The sequence below is a fragment of the Conger conger genome, chromosome 5 (genome assembly GCF_963514075.1).
Source record: "Conger conger chromosome 5, fConCon1.1, whole genome shotgun sequence".
Taxonomy (NCBI): domain Eukaryota; kingdom Metazoa; phylum Chordata; class Actinopteri; order Anguilliformes; family Congridae; genus Conger; species Conger conger.
Window position 1 is genome coordinate 19,750,165 of NC_083764.1, and position 20,365 is coordinate 19,770,529.

The 20,365-nt window shown below is 43.0% G+C and overlaps 1 protein-coding gene across 1 annotated transcript in view; it reads right to left on the reverse strand.

Moving 5' to 3' along the window:
• The window catches only part of LOC133129365 (disks large-associated protein 2-like), a 148,012-nt gene that overhangs the window by 83,095 nt on the left and 44,552 nt on the right, over window positions 1-20,365 (reverse strand). Inside the window, exon 2 of the mRNA XM_061243402.1 lies at window positions 7,641-8,806. Coding sequence (XP_061099386.1) covers window positions 7,641-8,738 — 1,098 coding nt within the window. The 5' untranslated portion in view covers window positions 8,739-8,806. The remainder of the gene's footprint in view (window positions 1-7,640; window positions 8,807-20,365) is intronic.

The following is a 20,365-nucleotide window of genomic DNA, read 5'->3' on the forward strand; positions in this document are numbered from 1 at the left end:
GACTGACTGAGAAATACAATTCTGCAAAACCTTTTATGTTGTTACAAGGTACAAGCAGGCCTAACACCCGTGGAAAAAAAGGATGCTGTAAGCATTCTTTGACTGAATGTATAAAAATGATTTCAATACATTAAGGTGGCATTTGTGTGGATTCATTGAGATAAAATGTTCATATAAGATGTACGGTTAATATACGTTTTGTTTGAAAAAAGTGAAATGCATTTAAATTTTATTTTTTATAGCCTACATCTCAATGCATTGTAGTGGTGTCTTGAAGACTCCAGAACTTTCTAAATGTAGTTAACCAAAGGGAGACAACACATCAAGTTGACAGTGGCAGTAAAGCATAACCAACTGCAGTCCCTGCCACAGCCAAGTCGCCAAATAAGCCCTATTTTGAGCCAAGAAAAACCCAGGCCTCTCGCGTGAAATCTCTCACACTACAAACTACAGTCACACAGAACAGGTACAGCAGTGGATCTCACTCATTTCAGCTAGACGTGATTCCACCCAGCCCGCATATTATCTCTATCTCAATAGAGATGTCATGCCATGAAGGCATGTGAAAGCATTCAATGTTAAAGCTAGATAATAATTGAATTTAGCATCCACAGTTTCTCTTTCGTCTCGGGGGACATAAAGGTGACTTCTGTGCCCAGAGGAGCAGGCGGTGGGGGAAGCAGCGGGGTTTGGCGTTCGGGCGAGGCACCATGACGGGCTCCTTTGGCTTCGTCTCTCGCTCAGTTTAACACTTTACCGCGCCTTCGGCGTCACCTTTGGCACTTCACTCAGGGATCCGGTTGCCAAGCTGCGGGAGCCGTGGGAACTAATTGGGAGTAATTAGCATAATGACTTCCCCAGGAAGCCGAGAGCAGCGGCTGGAGAGGCTGCCGATTCCCAGAATTCCCTGTTTCCTTCCACAGGAACCCGGCAATCCCTTGCAGTCCTTCCACGTGTTTACCAAAATTGATCACCATCAACTGACAGGCTCCACCAGGCACTCACTATCCCAGCACTCACCTCCAATCTCATTCTTAAATCATTGAATCAATGAAGTGTCATTCATTTTTATTTTAACACTTTATTCCAGGTCTGCCCAACGCTGTTTGTGAGATCAACCTTCCTGTAGGTTATCACTCCAACCCTGGCAGAGCGCACCTCAATGAGCAGCTAGAGATCTTGTTAAACTGGTAATTAGTAGCATCAGGCATGCCAAGTTACGGTTGAAATGAAAACCTACAGGATGGTAGATCTCCAGAAACGGGGTTTGGGCGGCCCTGCGTTTTTGAAGAAAGTTGGCATAAGACAGCGTGTCCGCCATGGCCAGAGAGGGTCATATGCCATCAGCTCAAAAATTAAATAATGCTACTGGTATGTAAAGGCTGAATTAAGAACAAAATGTAGGTCACCATACGTCTAATGAGCCTAATAAATGGCTGTACCAGTCCCTGTCTGTGTTTAATTAACTGTGGCAAAGACTGAGTGATCACTACCTATGGATATAAAATGTTCTCCCGCTTAGTAATTACACAACTTTTGCCAGATGGCTGGGAGCATCTACAGCAACTATCCAATTTTTATGCAAGAGAAAGGTTAAAAGACAGGAAACAAGAGAGTGTGAAAACTTTACACTTTTTTTTCCAAACACTAAATTCTCCAGAAATAATAACCTCTAAATGTCTTCCCGACTACTCTTGGTATAAAGCGCAGTCAACTGATGTGAGTAGAGAATAACATGCATCGAAAGAAATCAAATAGCATTACATAGCATGTCTCACAAAGCATTAGTCACAATAAGCTTCATATCATACCCCTCCCTCAACCGCCACACATACAAGCCTAGAGCATGTCCAGAGCTATTCAATTATACAGTATAGTGGACATGCGCAAGGCCCTTAACCCTGCATTGCTCCAGGGGAGGATTGTCTCCTGCTTAGTCTAAAATCAACTGTAAGTCGCTTTGCATAAAAGGGTCTGCCAAAAGGACATGTAATGTACCACAGCTCAATTCAATTCAATACTGCATTGCCACATCAACTTAGCAGTTGCGAGGGATTTGTTTCCATATAGCAAAAGAATACAAAGACAGACATACTGTAGTTCCATAAAACAAACCACTCCCTTAGTACCTACATATCGAATAAATGCATATACTTATCATAAATACATCCTCACAAACACACTTAAATCAGAAAAGATAAATTACAATTATTGCACACATGTCAGTTGCATAAGTAGCAAAGTGCCAGGTACATTCAAATATCACATGCCCGGTTTGTTAAATGCTGGTGCGAACCACAAGTGGTAGTATTGCGCAGTCCCACATCATAAAGTGCTGGTAAGGACCTGCGAGGCCTTTAAAAAATGGATAGCCTCAGGGTATGTGCTATTTCTAAAGTGTGATGTTCTGGATTTTATGCTCCTAAATCTTTCGCCTGAGTGGAGAGGATGAAAAAGGGGGCCGGCTGGGAGTGTGGGGTCATTTAAGAATTGCTGTCCTTTCGGCTGAATTCGGGGACAGCGGGCTGGCTGAGAGGGAGGGGCCTCTCCAGACCAGTGCCCTAAAAACCTGTCTGTACAATCCTAGTCAACTGTTTTTTTCTCATGGGCATAAATCAGACAGCCCAGCCAGTCAAAAATTAGGGGGGGGTGGGGGGAAATTATGTGACATGCACTGGCATTACCAGAATGTGACCCTGGGGACAAGTTGTGATTGTTCGTAAATTTAGGATAATGCGCACTTCACTTTTGCCTGTGGTGCAGATAGCCATTTTGCGGAAGACTTCTGCCCACTGACAGGTCTCTCCAGGGTGGGCAGACAACCACTTTGGTAGGCAGTGCCCACCCGTAGCCAGGCCCCCGGCGACCTGGGGGGGATTCTCTCACATTTTGTGGTTTTGTCAATTTGCGACTTCATCAATTCGCTCCTGTCTGTGAATTCGCAAAGGGATAACGCAAAGTTAACTCCCAATTTGTGGTTTGTCAGTTCGCTTCGCTTGACTTCACTGATTTTTGGGAGATTTCTGAATTTCTGCCCACTCGTGGGTATCAGGGAGCAGATGACAAATTTCCGGGAGACTCCCGGACTTTCCTGGAGAGGTGGGATTCCAGGCATACTGTAAGTGTTGCCGTACCAGACTGTTACAAGGTGAGAGTGGATTGTATTACAGATCTGTAAAACTGAGGCTTCCCCTCTCTGGACACCTTGAACGTCTGTGGTCTGCTTTTAGACAGGAGGAGATTGCTGCCCCAGGAACTGTCCTGCAATCCACCTACTCACCAAAAATGACCAGAGGTTGTAAACCCTCCTTTGCATCTATGAAAGTCCTCAACAACATTTTCCAGAAAATAAATATATATATATTTAGGGCATTTCCGGTAAGATTTATGGTTGTTTTAACAGGTAGAACAGATGTTTTGAGTGATCTCAGTTACAAAAGTAGCATTATGACAGAAAATATTTGTTAGCTGAAATATACAGTACTGTGCAGAAGTCTCAGGCACCAGTATAACATTCTGTACAGATGAAAGTCTTTCAAAAATAATTCAATGAAAGGTCCTAAAGGTACTATACATTTTACATTACATTTTGGTCATTTGGCAGAATATTTCAAAACAAATCAATTTTTTTTGTGACCACCCTTCGGCGTTAAAACTGCATCACTTCTCTGAGATAGACAATGCTGTCCTGCAGTTCTATAAGACAATCAGCAGGGAGGTTGTTCCAAGCATGTTGGAGAACTTGCCACAGTTCTTCTGCAGACTTTGCTTCTGATCTCAGACAGCCTTGATCAAGTTTTTATGTAAAAAGTAGTCAATTGCTTACAGTAATATGTTACTTTTTTAAATTAAATACTAAAATATTTCTGTAAAAGTAAAATTTTTGAAGAATGAATATTTGGAAATCTCAAAGTGTTCTTTTATACACACACAAAAAACCCCCCATATATATAATAAAGTCTAGGGTGCCTAAGACTTCTGCACAGTACTGTATGTATTTGTAAATACCTAATGAGAATAAGTTGTACTCATAATTAATTGTATAATCATCCCTGTTAATTACCCTCATCCATTAGTTCCCTTTTTTAAACTATTAAACCCAGTTTGAAGAAGATAAATGATGGTGACTGATAAATAAAGCAGTCTGGGGCAAGAGCATGGTTTGCAGGAAGGAAGCAGGGCAATTCGAGGACCACGCCTACTGGTTAAGGAGGCACACACCTGGACTATGTTGCAAATTAGTCCAGGCTTTAAAAACATTTGCTTGTTTCCACAGTGGGTGGCGGAGACCAGGGAACCGTCACGTCGAGAGAGGGAGCAGTGTTCCGAGACACCAGCCATTCGAAAAGCCAGCCAGCCGAACAGCTGCACGCGAGCAGGTTATTTCTTTTGCATCCATTGTTTTAGTTTAATATTTTTATACTGGATCCCGTGAGGGTGACAGCTGAAGAATTTGTTTATTTTTCAGTTTCTCTCTCTCTCCCTTCCCCGCTCCGCACTGTAGTAACTCAACAGCGCAATCCAGCATTTCCATATCACCCTGTGTCCAACTCGTCTGTCCTCTCAGGGGTGTGTTACGGTGTGTGACACTGAGACATCCTTTATGTATGTGGAAGAATTGACAGCCCAGCTTATTAATTTGGCTAGAACGACGATAAACAGGAATTAAATATCATTGATGTTACAACATTAACATTAGAATCTGGATGTTTCCTGATTACAGACAGCATATACTTCTTCAGACAAACCTCAAACCTTGATGATAAAGAGCATTAAAGGCTTAGAAAGGATCTATTGTATATCTACTTTTCTGAGATGTTTCGGCGAACATCCCTCCCTGAAAAATACATCAGCATCAGATGGGCGGAGCCATCATTTCAGAAGTGACGGTATGTTTTGGAGTAAGACCATGTCTTAGCAGTTTTATAGAATGATCCTCTTCTCTCAACAGATTTACAAAATAAATCAGATAATAAAGTACAATATTATATAATAATAAATTATAACATATATACATTCACAGTGCAGTCCGTAAGTATTTGGAAATTTGGAGTATTTGGAGAAATCCATAACTATTTAACAGGTCAAGAACACTTTTTAGGATGTAGATGTAGATGTGTCAAAGATGACTAACAAGAGAGGGCTATGCTAGTGTAACCTCATGACAAGATGCACACCCCTGGCAAACTGGAACAGTTCTGGAACAAAGTGTTACGGACAAATCAGATGAAGATCAACCTGTACCAGAATACTGCAATAAGGAACAGCTGAAAAGTGGAATGTCAATCACCTGACCTCAATCCAACTGAGCATGAATTTCACTTGGTGAAGACCAGACTGAAGGCAAATAGACCCAAGATAAGGTGAAGAGGGCTGTATTACAGGCCTGGCAGAGCATCACCAGGGTAGAGACCCTTAGACATCACCAGATGCTGGGTCTCTACCCTGTTGATGCTCTGCCAGGCCTACACAGACTTCGGGCAATCATTGATTGCAAAGGATTTGTATCGCCACTTGATAAAAATACGACACTTGACATTGAACAGCATACAGGCATATTTCCCAGCAATCTTTGCATGTCAGAAAATAACTTGATAATACACTTACTGCCAAAGAACTACCTGTGTCAGTATTACCCCATCACAGGAGGGATAACACTAAAAAAAATACCTCAGTGTCTGAAAGTGTCACTTCATCTTTTGAGGTTTACACATTTGGAGATTTTGAGTAACTCGATGAATAGTCACCACTGGTGTCTTTGGTTAATGGTTGGGTGGGGAAAGAAACAGACCATTATTTAACAACACCCATTCTAAAAGAAACTTTGAAACAGACCACTTTGGACAGACCAAATACCTTGGGATGGAATATACAACTATTTTCCCATTATTTTAATTTGCTAGTGTAAAACACTTTTTCCTGAGTGTTAAAAAGTTTACAATTTAAGCCGCAGTATGTTATGAAGAATTTACTTCATCCTATTTCGTATACCTCTTAATTCGGTGTTTGATGTATTTACAAAAAAACTGACAGTCTGCACTTTAACCACATACCAGCACTTCATCATCATAAATGTTCATTTCAAACATTTCAAAATTTGTTGGAGTGCAGAGCCAAAACAACACAAATTGTGTCACTGTCCAAATACTGCACAGTCCGTGTCTGCATGTGTGTGTGTGTGTTTGTATGTATCTTTGGCAAAGTGAAAGATACATACAACATAATAATGTCTCCTTATTCAAATGGCCTTCCCTAAACAAGTGTGGCATTATTACTACAAATAAACAGAACGATTAACCAAGACGGACAGAATACCCTGTCCTTTCATGTTCTTATGACTGCAAAGTACAATGATGGCAGGGAAAGGCCACACGCCCGAATGAACAGAGCAAGTATAGTATATGATGAAAGGATCGATTTTTTTTTTTTTTTAAACATCAGGCCTCTAAGCTACTGAGAGAGCACAAGCTCTGAGCTCTGAGCCGTGGCTACAAACTGTGTCAGTAGGTAACACAGTCATGCATGAGCTTACTGCCAGACAGCACATTGTTTATGGCTAGTGGCTTGTGAATTCGTTCTGCACAAGATATATGCATTCGCACTCCATTTTCCTGATTGCAATGCACGGTTCCAGCGGGGATTCAGCTGGAGAACTGCTTGTCCCCATGACAAAAAACTTTCATCATCCAGCCAATGTACAGTTAAGACAGTATTTATAGTATCTTATTGCACTGCCTGCATTGACTACACAGCAGTTGGATCGACCCCAGATTTCCAAGAGCTCCAGAGAGCTTCCGACAAACGAATTTCAGGTAAAGCACCTGTCAGAAGATGCAACAACCTGAGAATCAACATTGATCACAGGTGGAGTGTGTTTGTGTGTGTGTGTGTGTGTGCATGGGGTGGGTGTCCAGGTGTGAGTGGAGGAAGCACCTTACAAAGAACATCCACAGTCTCATTCAGTAAAAGTTATTGTTTGCAATGTGTTTGGTTCAATTATACTTAAGACATAATAAGACCATTGACAAATTTCCCCCATTATTTTATCCGACATCTCTCAATGTGTCAGACATTCTGTTGGAGTTCTCACAAATAACAGTGTCAGGGAGAAAGAGTGGGAATATATTGCATGTTGCAATGTTGGTATGTGAAAGTCAACCGAAAATGTCTACAGCACTGTGCATCATCAGTCAAGGACGCACACTATATTTCTTCAAATGCACACTAAAGCACACTATGTCCGAGACTGAATGATCGAAGAGTGGAGTTGAGGCGTGTTCAAGATTCAAGCCCAAAGAGAGACCATAGATAATCCACTGAGTAGTGCCAGCTCTCATCAAAAGAACAAAATGTCTTCTTATCTAGCAACAAAGGGGCACACATCCAAGGAAAAATGCAACTGAATGAAATAAACAGGGCAGCAACTCCCTTTTCCAAACTTTTCTGAGCTATTCATAGGTAATTCGTATTCCTTCGCAGCATGCCAGAGATGTTCTGATGCGAGGAGCCTCTGAAAGGTGTCGGCTTCGGTTTAACGAACGTGATAAAGGGAGCACGCCATGCCAAACTCAGCCAAACTTTATTTCATTCAGAGGCATTACAGGACGTATCGGACAGTATTAAAATCGCAGTGGACTCACCTGCAGGTAGTGACAAGGCCTCAGGGATGGCTTCAGGTCCTGGTGCATCATGGGTTTCTCCAGGTTGAGGGAGGACTTGCGGTAGGCCTCCTTGGCCTGGCTGACAGTGAGCGTGGACCAGGAGCTCCTCTTCATGAACTTGCCCTCGGGGGCCATGGCCAGGCCCTCGCAGGCCGAACACTTGACGTCGTTGTTGCTCTTGGAGGTCTTGAGGGTGAGGTCGCCGAAGTGGTGGCCCTGCATGGACTCGGGGTAGCAGTGGCCGGCGTGGTCCGGGTGGTGGCGACTCATGACGCTGGGGGTGCGGTAGGTGCTGTCGCTGTCCAGGTTGTCGTCGGAACTCCACCAGCCGCCCACGCCCGACCGGTGCTTGCGCTCCTTGCTCTTGCTCCTCTTGCTGCCGTGCTTGGAGTGGTGCCCGTGGCCGTGGTGGTGGTGCCCCCCTCCTCCCCCGCTCTCCCCCTTGGTGCCGTTCATCTTGGACGAGCCCTCCAACGAATGGGACTTGGTGAAGAGCTTCTGGACCGAGTGGACCAGGTGGCGGATGCGTCCGGGGCTCTCGCTGCGCTGTTCGGCGGCGGCGGCGGCCGTGGCTGACGCCCGCTGGTACTGCAAGGTGTGGAAGCCATCGCGGTGCAGGGGCAGCTGCTTCTCGAACTGCTCCAGCAGGTTGGCGGGAATGCGGTTGCTCTTGGAGCCGCTGCTCACGTGGTGCGAGGAGGAGGAGGAGGTGACGGCCGCCACGGAGACGGAAGCGGCGGCGGCGCAGTCGTCCCGCGTGGCCGTGTCGTAGTACTGGGAGCTGTAGTGCATCCTGGGAAAGGTGCTGCTGGACACGTGGTCGGCTCCGCCCCCGCCCCCTCCCCCGCCCCCCCCGGGCATGCCGACAGGCATCATCATGCAGTCGGAGTGGATGGAGCTTCGAGGCGAGTAGCGGTGGTGGTAGTCCATGGGACAGCTGTCCGTCGGGCTGAGCAAGTAGGAGTGCCGGGCGTCATGGTGGATGTGGTGGTCGTGGGAATGCTCGCACTCGGCCAGGCTGCAGGTGTGCCCTGCCGGGAGGTGGTGCTGGGTGCGGCCGCCGGATAAGCCCTTCATGTTCCTGGGTGGAGGGGAGTGTCTGTCTTCATCGAAGTGCGGGGACGGTGACCATGAATACAACTGGTCTGTCAAAGACAGGTAAATGAAAAAGAAGCAAATTCAGAATCAATAGGGGATTTCCATTTTACCTTTTTCTTACCTGTTCTTAATGATACAATGCAGAGATATACAAATTCTACAAATCCTACAAATGTAAAGGAATTGTTGTTTCTTGCTGGCTTTCAGCATGTTGATTTATGTCATAAGGCCTGGTGGATTTCAGGTAAATATTTCTCTTGAGACATACCTCTTGCAAATATGTAAATGTGGAAAATGTGGAAAATATGTAAAATGCAGACCACATTATTGTGGGTGGCTGAGCATGCTGTGATCTACAGTGAAATGGAAGTGTATTCCCACCAGTATGACCCCCGGAAACATGTTCAGCAAATTCATGGAGACCCGGCCAATCATAAAACGCAAGTCAGCTTTCCTGTCAAACAATGGCAGCACAAAAACCACAGAGGGAAAAAAATGTGAGCACCGTACAAAAATGTCCTCCAGGACTACTGTAAATTACCCTGTCACATCTACAGCATGAGGGTGATGTTTCGAAGATGGGAGTCAAGCAAGTAGTTGTCATAAGTAAAAATGCATACATAGTCTCCCCATTTTAAGGGACCAAAAGTAATTGGACAGTTGGCTTCGTCAGGGGTATTCATTCACTTCCATAGTGCAGGTATAAGAAAGCTTTTAGCATCTAGTCTTGAAAACTCCAATACAGCTCTCCAGCAGTGTTAGTGAAAACTCACCCCGGGGGACTTCACAAACAGATCTACAGAGGGTACACTGCAAGATGAAAAGCACTAGTTTCAAAAACATGATGGTCAGTTTACAGATTGCAAAGCAGTATCTAAACAAGTTCTTGTAAAAGATCTTGTGGACAGATGAGACCAAGATTGACTAGTATCAGAATGATGGCAAGAGCAAAGTAAAACGGAACTGCTCGAAGCAAGGCAGATAGCAGTTACATTTTGATCCACTTTTACCATACCTTTTTTTACCTTCTACCATACCACATGTGATCCACTTTTTATCCAAAGTGGATCACATGTCGTATGGCTCCTTGGTGGACGAAGGCTAGCTCCCATCAACACTGAAGTATTGAAACACGCCTACACCATTTGGGACTCACAGATGAGTGGCTATTGAACACTATGCTGTCTTCCAGGCAGGTCTCCAATGCCTGATAGCTACCAGGCTCAGAACTGCTGTCAGCGTGTATTTTCTTTCCGCTGTTCATAGGAGACCTCACGGACATGGAGAAGGCCTTTCCTCCTACACCGCCTTACTGTAACCTGATCTCTTCCAGACAGTTTCACACATCCCTGCCTCCACCCAATCTGTAAGTCTGGACTGACAATAAATGAAACGGCTAAACAGAACCTTCTCAGTTTCACAGTCTCTGGCTCTCATAGTGATGCTACTCCTCTTTGGGATGGGGTGGGGGTTGGGGAGAGGATGTATGCTTCCACACATACAGGTATCTGGGCCACACAACACCTGGGTGCTCACATGCAGAAAAAGCACAGGTTTGCCTGACTTGTGCATTTTACAGCAGCTAAATGCATAGAGGAAGGTCTAGGCTACACTGTGTGGATGTTCTGAAAAATTATATAATCTCCAGAGCAATGCTCGCTGTCTCGCAGTGTCAGGGGGCCGCTGTGGTCCCGGCTGTCACCATATCTCAGACGTTGCAGAAAATGTTTGTGAAGCAATGATTATTAGTGTCAAATCTAAGACCTCGTGACCTCTAGAGCCAGCTGTGAGAACTTCTTCGGTTCAAACCACGAGGGCTCATAAATCATTGTGTGAGAAATCACTGCAAAAAACAAAAACTAAGCCAGTCTCAAGTATTTTTGTCTGAGACTTTATAGTATTTCTACTACTGTTTTTGCTAAAAAGAGAAAAAAATACTGCCAATGAGGTGAGACAGTTTTAGTAATTTCACTCATTTGCCATAAAGGTAAAAAATGTCACATGTCAAGCAGACAGTAAGTTGAAACAAGCTAATATTTTCTACTTGAGAGAGAGAAAAAAAAATGTTATTCTCTCATTACAAGGCTAAAAGATACCTTTTTTACAGTGGTCAGTCTTATTTCCTCCAGACATTCTCTTTTCCTCAGTGAAAAGCACAAAAACACAGCCCAAAAAGCTGTGTTTTATTCAAGGTATTTTTATGTAAATGTGTGGCCTACTTTCATGTAGACAGCAGAGTGAATGTGACACAGGGTGGGTAGAGAACTTGCACCTGTCAGTTGGCTACTGACAAAGCTAAACAGGATGAACAGGACCTCTCATTTTGTCCTGCCGCTTCACACCAGCACTCAGAGAACTTAACGTGGATTGAAATGAAAATCTATATCAAATCAAGCCTCAGAATCAGATCTGCTCACCTTCCCTCCTCCCTTCCACCCCCTCACCCCAACACTCAAATTTCCATGTGCAAGGACATTTTCACCCTCAACGTGCGAGATGAGATGACACCCTGGTAAGCATTAAGGATGAATCCTTAATCACTTCAGAATTAAAGTGTGAGTTTGCGCTGAAACAGCAACAGCCATCATATGCACGCTATAGTAAGGAGCCATAGTCATAAAAACCGAAATGATAAAAGGTGCCTCAGGAATGTAAGAGATTCAGTCATCTACTAAAACTGCTTTATTCAACAATTGTGCTACACTCCAGCAATTTAAATCAGGAAATATACAGTATTATCTTTAATATATACCGATGAGCCAATGCATTATGACCACTCACAGATTAACCAAATAACATTGATTATCTCATAACAATGGTGCAAGTCCAGGTCTGGGACATATTAGACGGTAAGCGAACAGTTGGTTCTTGTAGTCGACGTGTTGGATGTGAAGGGCAAAAACATAAGGACCAGACGACTGGGTCGGAACATCTCAGAAACAGCAAGGGTTGTAAGGTGCTCCCGCGGTCAGCAGTGGTGAGGGACCAATCACAAGGAGGGACAAATCACAAACCGGCAACAGGGTGTTGGGTGCCCAAGGCTCCTCGATGCACGAGGACAATGAAGGCTGTCCCGCCAGGTCTGAATCAACAGAATGGCTACTGTGGCACAAGTCACAGAAACATTTAATGATGGTTATGGGAGGAAAGTGTCACAACACGGTGCAGCACAGCCGCAGAACGGTCAGGGTTCTAATGCTGACCCCTGGCCACCATAAGTCTCGTTTCCTTCACATAATGTAGACGGCTAGATGTTCACCTTTCACTTGGGGAAGAGATGGCACCAGGATTCACTGTGAGAAGAAGACAAGCTGGTTGAGGGAGTGTGATACTATGGACAATGCTGGGAAACCCTGTGTCTGCCCGGGCATTCATGTGAATACATATACATCATTGCAGACCAGGCACACCCCTTCATGGCAATGGTTTTGCCCAACGACAGTGGCCTCGTTCAGCAGGATAATGAGCCCTGCCACAATGCACAAATTGTTCGGGAATGGAACATGACAAACAGTTCAAGGTGTTTCCCTGGCCTCCAAATTCCCAAGATCTGAATCTGATAGAGCATTTGTGGGATGGGCTGTAACATCCAAGGCAGATCCACCTCGCAACAGTACTTAAAGGATCTGCTGCTAGCGTCTTGGTGCCAGATTGTAGAGTCCATACCTTGGTGGGTCAGAGCTGTTTTGGTGGCACGCGGAGGACCAGCAGCATACAGTAGGCAGGTAGTCATAATGTTTTGGCTCATCGTTGCACAAAACCCATGAAAAAATAAATTTTAAAAGGTAACCTTGGTATTTGGCATTTAATCAACAGAAAATTCTCAAATTTAGCACAGAAAAATCCCCCATACCACATACATGCCTATTTTAAGCCAGGGAGCTGTAAGATGAAAGCTTCAGTCTCCTACGAGAAACAAGCCACCTTCCCATTAGTGACACAATCTTTTCAATGGACCGAAAATGCCTCGGAATAGAACCGATCCCACTCAAATTCCACAGTGGAACAGATTACAGGACAGAGGCATACATCTTTCCATTTCCGTGCCATAAATACCAAACAAAATGTTCTTCTTAAACTATAAATAATTTGTTAAAACAAGTACAGGCTCTAGCCACAGGAAAACCCCCATCATGAATATTTCAGAACTTATGTAATGCTCAAGGACTGTGATCCCTAGCAATGTATCAAAAGAGACAGAACTAAAATGTACGGTTGTCATGGTAACAAAGGACGAAATCTCGGTGCTGCATAATGGGATTTTTCAGGGATGTTCACACGGATCCTGTTTAAAAACACATCTAATTTGACATTTGTTCATATGAGAATTTTTTAAAAGCATAGATATTTTTGATATTCAAAGACAGATTTTTTGCCCATTATGAATAGCATTTCTTAATACATGGGTTGCACAAGAATAATGTAGATCACGTGTTCGACAGTACCTTGGATACAGTCCATGCAGTTTTATGGTGTTGAATCCAATTATATCAATGTTATGTCATTCGAATCAATGTACAATGCATTACAATCACAGTTCTAGAATTGAGACTGCGTATAACATTTAAGATTTAATTCTGATTATATCACTAATTTGATCAGCAATTCTACAAAAAGCAGATGGAAAAATTCCTACCTGGTAGCTTTCCTTGGTAAAGATTGTTCAAAAGACCTCTCGCTGAAGATACATTACTATAGGAATTATATGGAACATAACCCATTTCAGGAAACTGAGGCCAAATAGGGTTTACATGAATATAACTGCATTATGCAAAAACACACTCATTCGCACCAACACACACACCTACAGTGCCTCGTCTGTGAGAGAGAATGTGTTTGTTGGAATAAGTTAGACTTGCAAATGAGGGAATCCCTCTATTACATGCAATTGTGTATGTGTGTATGTGGTATATGTGGGCACGGGTGTGTGTGTGTGTGCGTGCCTGCGTGTGCGTGTACACGTGTGTGTAATGAGAGATTTGATTACCTTATAGTACTCTGCTTGCTCCCACTCAGTGGAGTGGTTTAGCAAAGCTGTAAATTAGCTGAGAGATTGACCAGCTACAGGACATTCCAATATGTAGAAAGAGTGACAGCATAATCCATATTTCTATTTACAAGGAAGAAAAATTGAAAGGCAGGTGGTGTTCGGGGCCATGCTGGTCGACCGCCAGCCTTGGCGAACATTTAGTCACTTTCTCAAGAGTGCTACGATAATCAACACCTTATTTTCTCCATCTTCACTCTCTACCTCTCTAATTTTCCTTCTCCATCGCGCCCTACTTCACCGTCCTCACTCTCCTTCCGCTATGAACATCTCTATCGCACCCTCTCTTATTCTCTCGATCCACTCCCTCCCTCCCTCCCCCCCCCTCTATGTACCTCTCACTCGCTTGTTTTTCACAAACAGCTACACATGAGGCAATGCAGCACAGCGGACTAGAAGAGCTTTGTGGTTTCCACGGCAACAGAATGTGCCAGAGGCGAGCAGGAGTCACAGATACACAAGGAAGCGCTTCCACATCGTTCGACGAAAGGCCGACAGAACGAGGGAGGGGGAAAAATCGCAAAGGAAGAGTGAACTCGAGACGGCCCTTCCTCCCCTCGAGAATAAAGCTGCTCAACTCTGCCGAGAGGTCACCCAATCCGAATCCACGGAGTCCAAGCACCCCCAAGCATAGATAGGCCGCACATCCTGGTGCCCGTGACTCAACAGCGCTCTGATAATAATTCACATGCAATGTCGAATCGTTCATTTCAAATGCTAACCGTGTAACACATCATTAGCTAAAAGATATCGCTAACAGGAACGTCAGCCTTGAACAGCTAGCTCAGCACACGTCTCAGCGTTGTTTACTGCACGGGGCTCCTGGAGCTTCTGACACATGCCATGAATTTCCAAATTCTCAAGTGTAATGGATTCAAGCCGCTTTATAGAATAATAATACTTAAGCTACATATTCGGTATCTAAATCTATTACCAGTGTTCCCCACACTGTAACGTAGTGTTTCTTTTTTTTCCTCTGCTCAAACACAAGTCAATTAAAATCCTAATTACGCTATTATGAAGCCGATCTGCAAGTCTACTGTACGGAGGCCTGGGGTACTGATTGCCTTAAATCATGAAACGTTTTGAATGCTCCCTAATAATTGTCCTTGAGACAAGACATTTAAAAAGCCATTGACGGTAAATGCTGTAAATAGTGTTGAAAAACAAATAATTTAGCCATACTATTTAATCTCTAATCTCTTTAATAGATAAAATATGTATACATCGTGGAAGTGGCACCACCCATATCGCTGGCCTCTCCAAAGAAGACAATTTCTCGCTTACAGTTCAACGGTTATGACTTGTATTTCATTTTAAAACCTGTTCAATCCCTTTGCGTGAAGCAAATTGATTCGAAATTCAGCTTCGGCACGTGGCAAAAAAAAAGAGGCTATTACGAAGTGACATTGCTCCGCTCAAATTAACAATGAATACATGAATGTGTTTCACTTGACGGTCAATTTAATGCTGTCTAATGCCTAATTAAGTTTTGCTTGTCATAGTTTCGACCAGCTGGATTTAAACAATCAGATAGACATTTAATTAGGGCAAGGCCGGGCAGAAATGTAAGATTTCAAAGGAACTGAATCGCCAAGCCACTTTGATAGCCTCCAGAAATTCTATTCAGTTCTCACAATATGTCACACACCCTTACTGCGCCTGGTGGAAACTAGTCGTGTGACTAGCTTTTGAGCCCAGCAGGGGCATGGTATCCATACAAAATATAAAACAATCCATTTTATTTTAAAACATATTTATCGCCTACTTACGTCCCATTCACATTGACATCCCTTTTTCAAGAGGGACCTGACAAACAATAATACACAATAACACAAAATAATAACACAAGTCACAGTTGTTTACAATACAACTAGTAGTCTAGTATCACAATCAGAGAATGGTATTCACAGCTCCAGCTTCTGCAGATTATTCCAAAAGCTGTTTTCCAAGTTCTGAAGGTATGGGGATGTTTTTACTGGAGTGAAATGTATAGTTTGCAGAGTCCTAGCTTAGTACTAAGCCCAAGTGCCAGAGCCCAACATCCATGCTCCAAAGCACTAGTTGCAGATGAGTGAACCGTGTACTGGTGAGCATATATTGTACACTCAGTGACGGTAGCATTAACCATAGGGTGTGGTAGACATCTGCAAAATGGTTTGTGCTCTGGACAAACATAGAGCAGGTGAGTCAGTTATAGACACCCCCACGCAAGGGGCTCATTAAGAAACAAATTTTGGGCATGATCGCCAAGCAACACGCTCCATTAAAGGTTGCATAAATAATTACAATACAGTGAAACAGTAAAACATATACAGTACTACTGTCCTAATATGCACCAGGAATAGTACTGTGAGACAGTGTTTTCATAATCAAGCTGTATACACTGTATTAGTACAAAGCTTTTACTGTTGTTTTATAAATTAATATCCTAATCATGACTGATCACTCAGTGATTTTACTGCGAGGACCCCTGTGGTATTGATTGCCCAAAATCACAGGGCAATTTGGTTTGATCCTTCCAACTGGAATGGAAATATTAATCTAAATTTTAAAGGCAAAGAGGACATATTGTAACATTGACTCTAATGCTCAGCTTCAGTCACTAGGCATCTCACATTTCATTGCCCATGATGCACCTGTCTCCCTCCCATGTATGCTCATGTCCATATATAGCACCAAGCTGTGAGAAACCAAACAAAAACCAAACAAAAATTAAAATTAGTTATATATTAGTTCATTAGTGGGACATCACCACAGGTCTGTCGGTTTGAGTGGTTTCTGGGTAACTACCAGCTACCTTATCTCAGTTCATGGAAAATGCCAGAAATAATAGACATAAGTCATAATAGTACTAGTAGTAGTATCTAACAGAAACAGTTAAGGGGGAATCTTCATACAGTAAATAATGGGAATCTGATTGTCTGTTTGTCACGTTTGTCATTCTAATTTACTCCCACTCCCAAAATGGTTTCCTAAATTTAATAAAAAGAAAGTAACTTAAAGCCTTGATATACTGTATATTGTTAGGGCAAACAAAATGTTCAGATAAGTGAACTGATTTTCATTTTGGTGCCCACTGACATTCTCTCCATCTCTGGATCTGTGAAGCCTGAAAATCTCCCTGCCACTTTGGAAGCAAGCAGTATTCTCCACACGGGCACTCGTCTGCAATGTGTGCTTTATAAATGTGGACAATGCACGCACAGAAGATGGTGAGATTCGACTCACCATATTTGAAGTAGAGGCTTTTATAGCATCTTGAACCTTTAAAAGAGGCTACTGAACATTCCTGTTTGTTCACAGCAGAGTAAGGGATTGTGGATTCTGAATAGACATCCAAGGACAGAATCTTTTGGTAATCATTAAGCATTGATGAGTATGATTTAGTGTTATAACTATTCTAGTCATCTTTGGACCAGCCAAAAGGCTTGGGCTTGATATTAGGTGTATACAGTAGACTACATATCATAATGCAACAATATTAAATTGACACAGGTACAGTACATTACTTTTCAACACAGTCATACCGACAGTCCAGATTTAAGTGAATATACAGTGAAACATGGTTATTCTACGTGTGTTGCACTGCTTAAGTTTACACCAGCTACATGTGTACTATGTCATGTGATAAACAGCAGCAGAAGGAGAAAGTTGGTTGGAGATCAAATTCCTGGCTATGCAAAGCCACTTGAACCCAGGCCAGGATCACATCTTTAAAATTTGATCCCACCACCTTGCTCTGTGTTCCTTAAAAAGCATCTCTTCTAAATCTCTGCCAAAGACTAGCAGGTGGGCATCTGTGGGTTTAATATCCTGCACAGACACAAAATAAATGTGTTAGGCAAGTTTATTACAATTCCACATTTTGACCCTTTGTCTCCCATCCCACACAGATGGTGTCCTGCATTTTAAATGAAATAAAAAATATATATATATATATAGTATATTTCATAACCACATGATTAATTTACAGTACGGTAAGCATTGCAGCTGTAATATGCAAAGTTGATTGGTCGTAAATTTGCACAACTCAAACAATATACATCAGAGGGATATATATATAGCTAGTTAGTAGATTTTGTTCATGAAAATATAAAAACGATAAAAAGCAAGAGCCTCTAGCTACAACCAACAATTGAGTATTGTCAACATCTTGCAAAAACCCTCTACATTTTTGGCCATTTACGTTTAAACATCCAGGGTTCATCACTGAAACACTGAACCATATAGTGTTTCCAGCTTCTTTTCACACCACAGACAACAGCTAAGCAAGCAAAGAGTGGAGTCAGAGGAGGACCTTTCATGTACGACTTTGACCGCAATCTGCTGACACCCGATCGACCAGTAGGGGTCGCTTACATAGCGATGGATACAGAACCCTTTCTGACTGAACTGTCCTATTCCCTGGCAGACGCAATTACCAATCGCCCTACTGAGTTACCAGCCACAGTTAGCTGCTTACGATTCAATCCGAGGCCGCAAGGCCCATCCATGCACCACGGCATGGTGCCTGAACTGAATGAGCCAGCCAGCAGCCGCCATTTTGTGTTTTTAACAGAGTTTCACAACTCAAGAACAAATAGTTGTGTAGAAAATGATAAAACTCACAAATGGATGGAAAAGACAGTCTGGTTTTTAAAGTCAAGTATGCAGGAATACACTAGTTGTCCTCAGTGTCAAAATAATTTTTTTAAATGGTTCAAAAAATATGCAAATTATATTCTAAAACACTAATTGGGAGGTCGGATTTTTCACTGCAGGAATTACAAGACTGAAATAAGCAAGGAAATAAATTGTAGTTTGAGGCTGTTTAAACAAGCAGATGCGTTGGATTTTTTTTTTTAAATGGATAAAATCACAACCTGGAATTGAGGCATCAAGAGTGGATGATTCAAAAGAAAATGAAATCATTTGTTTTTCCCCCGCAGAATTTGGCTCAGCCACTGTTAAAGGAAAATTCCAATGAGTTTCATCTCTTAAAGGCTCAATCAATGCAAAGTGACTGTTGAATGCATACAGTATATTCCAGTCTGTGAGTATTTTCAAAGAGAACAGTGACAGCTGGAAGAGATGTTCTCAAACAATGAGTGAATGAAACATTTTAAATGCACTGAATATACATTACAGTACAGTATGTGACAAATGTGAATCCAATGTTTAATTAAATGTCAACTAGCAAATTGGCTAAATATATTTTTGTATCAATAATGACCTATTTTTTATAAGGAATGTCAAACATTTTACAGCAGGTAGAAATGTAATTTATACCTGCTGTAAAATGTAGCATTCTTTGTATAAAAAAGTAATTATTGACAATGTAATTAGCATGTTTAGAAATATTATGAAAGCAAGCTGTAAACGTTTCCAGTATAGGTCTTGGCTCAGGCCTGCACTCAGGCATGGACTAAAAATACCACAGGGAGTTTTTATTTAACCTTTATTTAATCAGGTACAGTAGGTCAACTGAGAAGTCGATTTTCTTGATGACATGGGGGAATCAAAGTGGGTGCGAATACAAGTGTGCATCGTGTTGTGTAGATGATTAAGTGGCCAGAAGTAGAAAAAAGTGCATTTTTTTGTGAAAATTTGGCCAGGACACCCCTAAGTGGGATTTTTAATGACCACAGTGAGGTAGAGGCTCCATTTAATATCATCTTCTACAACACAGTGCCCCATATTGCCACACTGGCAGTGATGTACTGAATCCCAATCAGACCTGGGTCAAATACGCAATTGTTTTGGATTCAAATACTTCTACTGAGCCTGTAAGGTGTATTGGAACCTATGAAATACTCTCAAAAAAGTGCCTTCTGGTCATCTTGGTTGCCTCAATTGCACCTCATGAGGGTTATAGAAGCGTATGCCGATCTCTGATGTAGCTGTATTGGACTTCACCACTGAAATATACTGTAGTTCTAAGGCTGGTAACCGTGGAATCGGCCAACGATTCCGGAAATTTCTAGAAGGACCAGCACAGAGCGATCCACGCTAATCTCTCATCGCTCTCCCCCAAAAACCGGAGCCTCCCCTGCCTTCGCGAGTGGAGAACGCGTTGGACGACCGGCTATTAAAAGCACACACACGCATCGCGCCACTGCCCCTACCGCCACCCTGACAAAGTTCCAGCACGCCCCAGCCTCTGCTTCCTTGAAGACGGTTGCGTAACTTGGCATCCGCCAGCTCTTCCTCCCCCACCCCTGCTCCGCTGCCGAGCGCCGGAGGGAAGGGAACCAGCCTCGCAACGTGTGAATCACATCGTTAAAAATAAAACGGGAGGCTTTAATTGATCGGAGCTCCGGCACCGCGGTAATGCCTCGGAGGACCAGGTGAGGGAACCGTATTTTTTTCCCCGATTCTTTATCGGTGGATTTAACGCCGCCTTACTGAATGGCGGAGCATAGCGTCGACTGCACGTACCGCACTCAGACATCCCTTCTGTGGAAGGAAAGGCTGCTGTATGTGGGTGGTTCTCATTCAATATCTGCGCACTGTTCGGGCCATGCCGGCTGTAGAAATGACTTACTAAACCTATTAATCATCCTCATTTTCCTGTTTG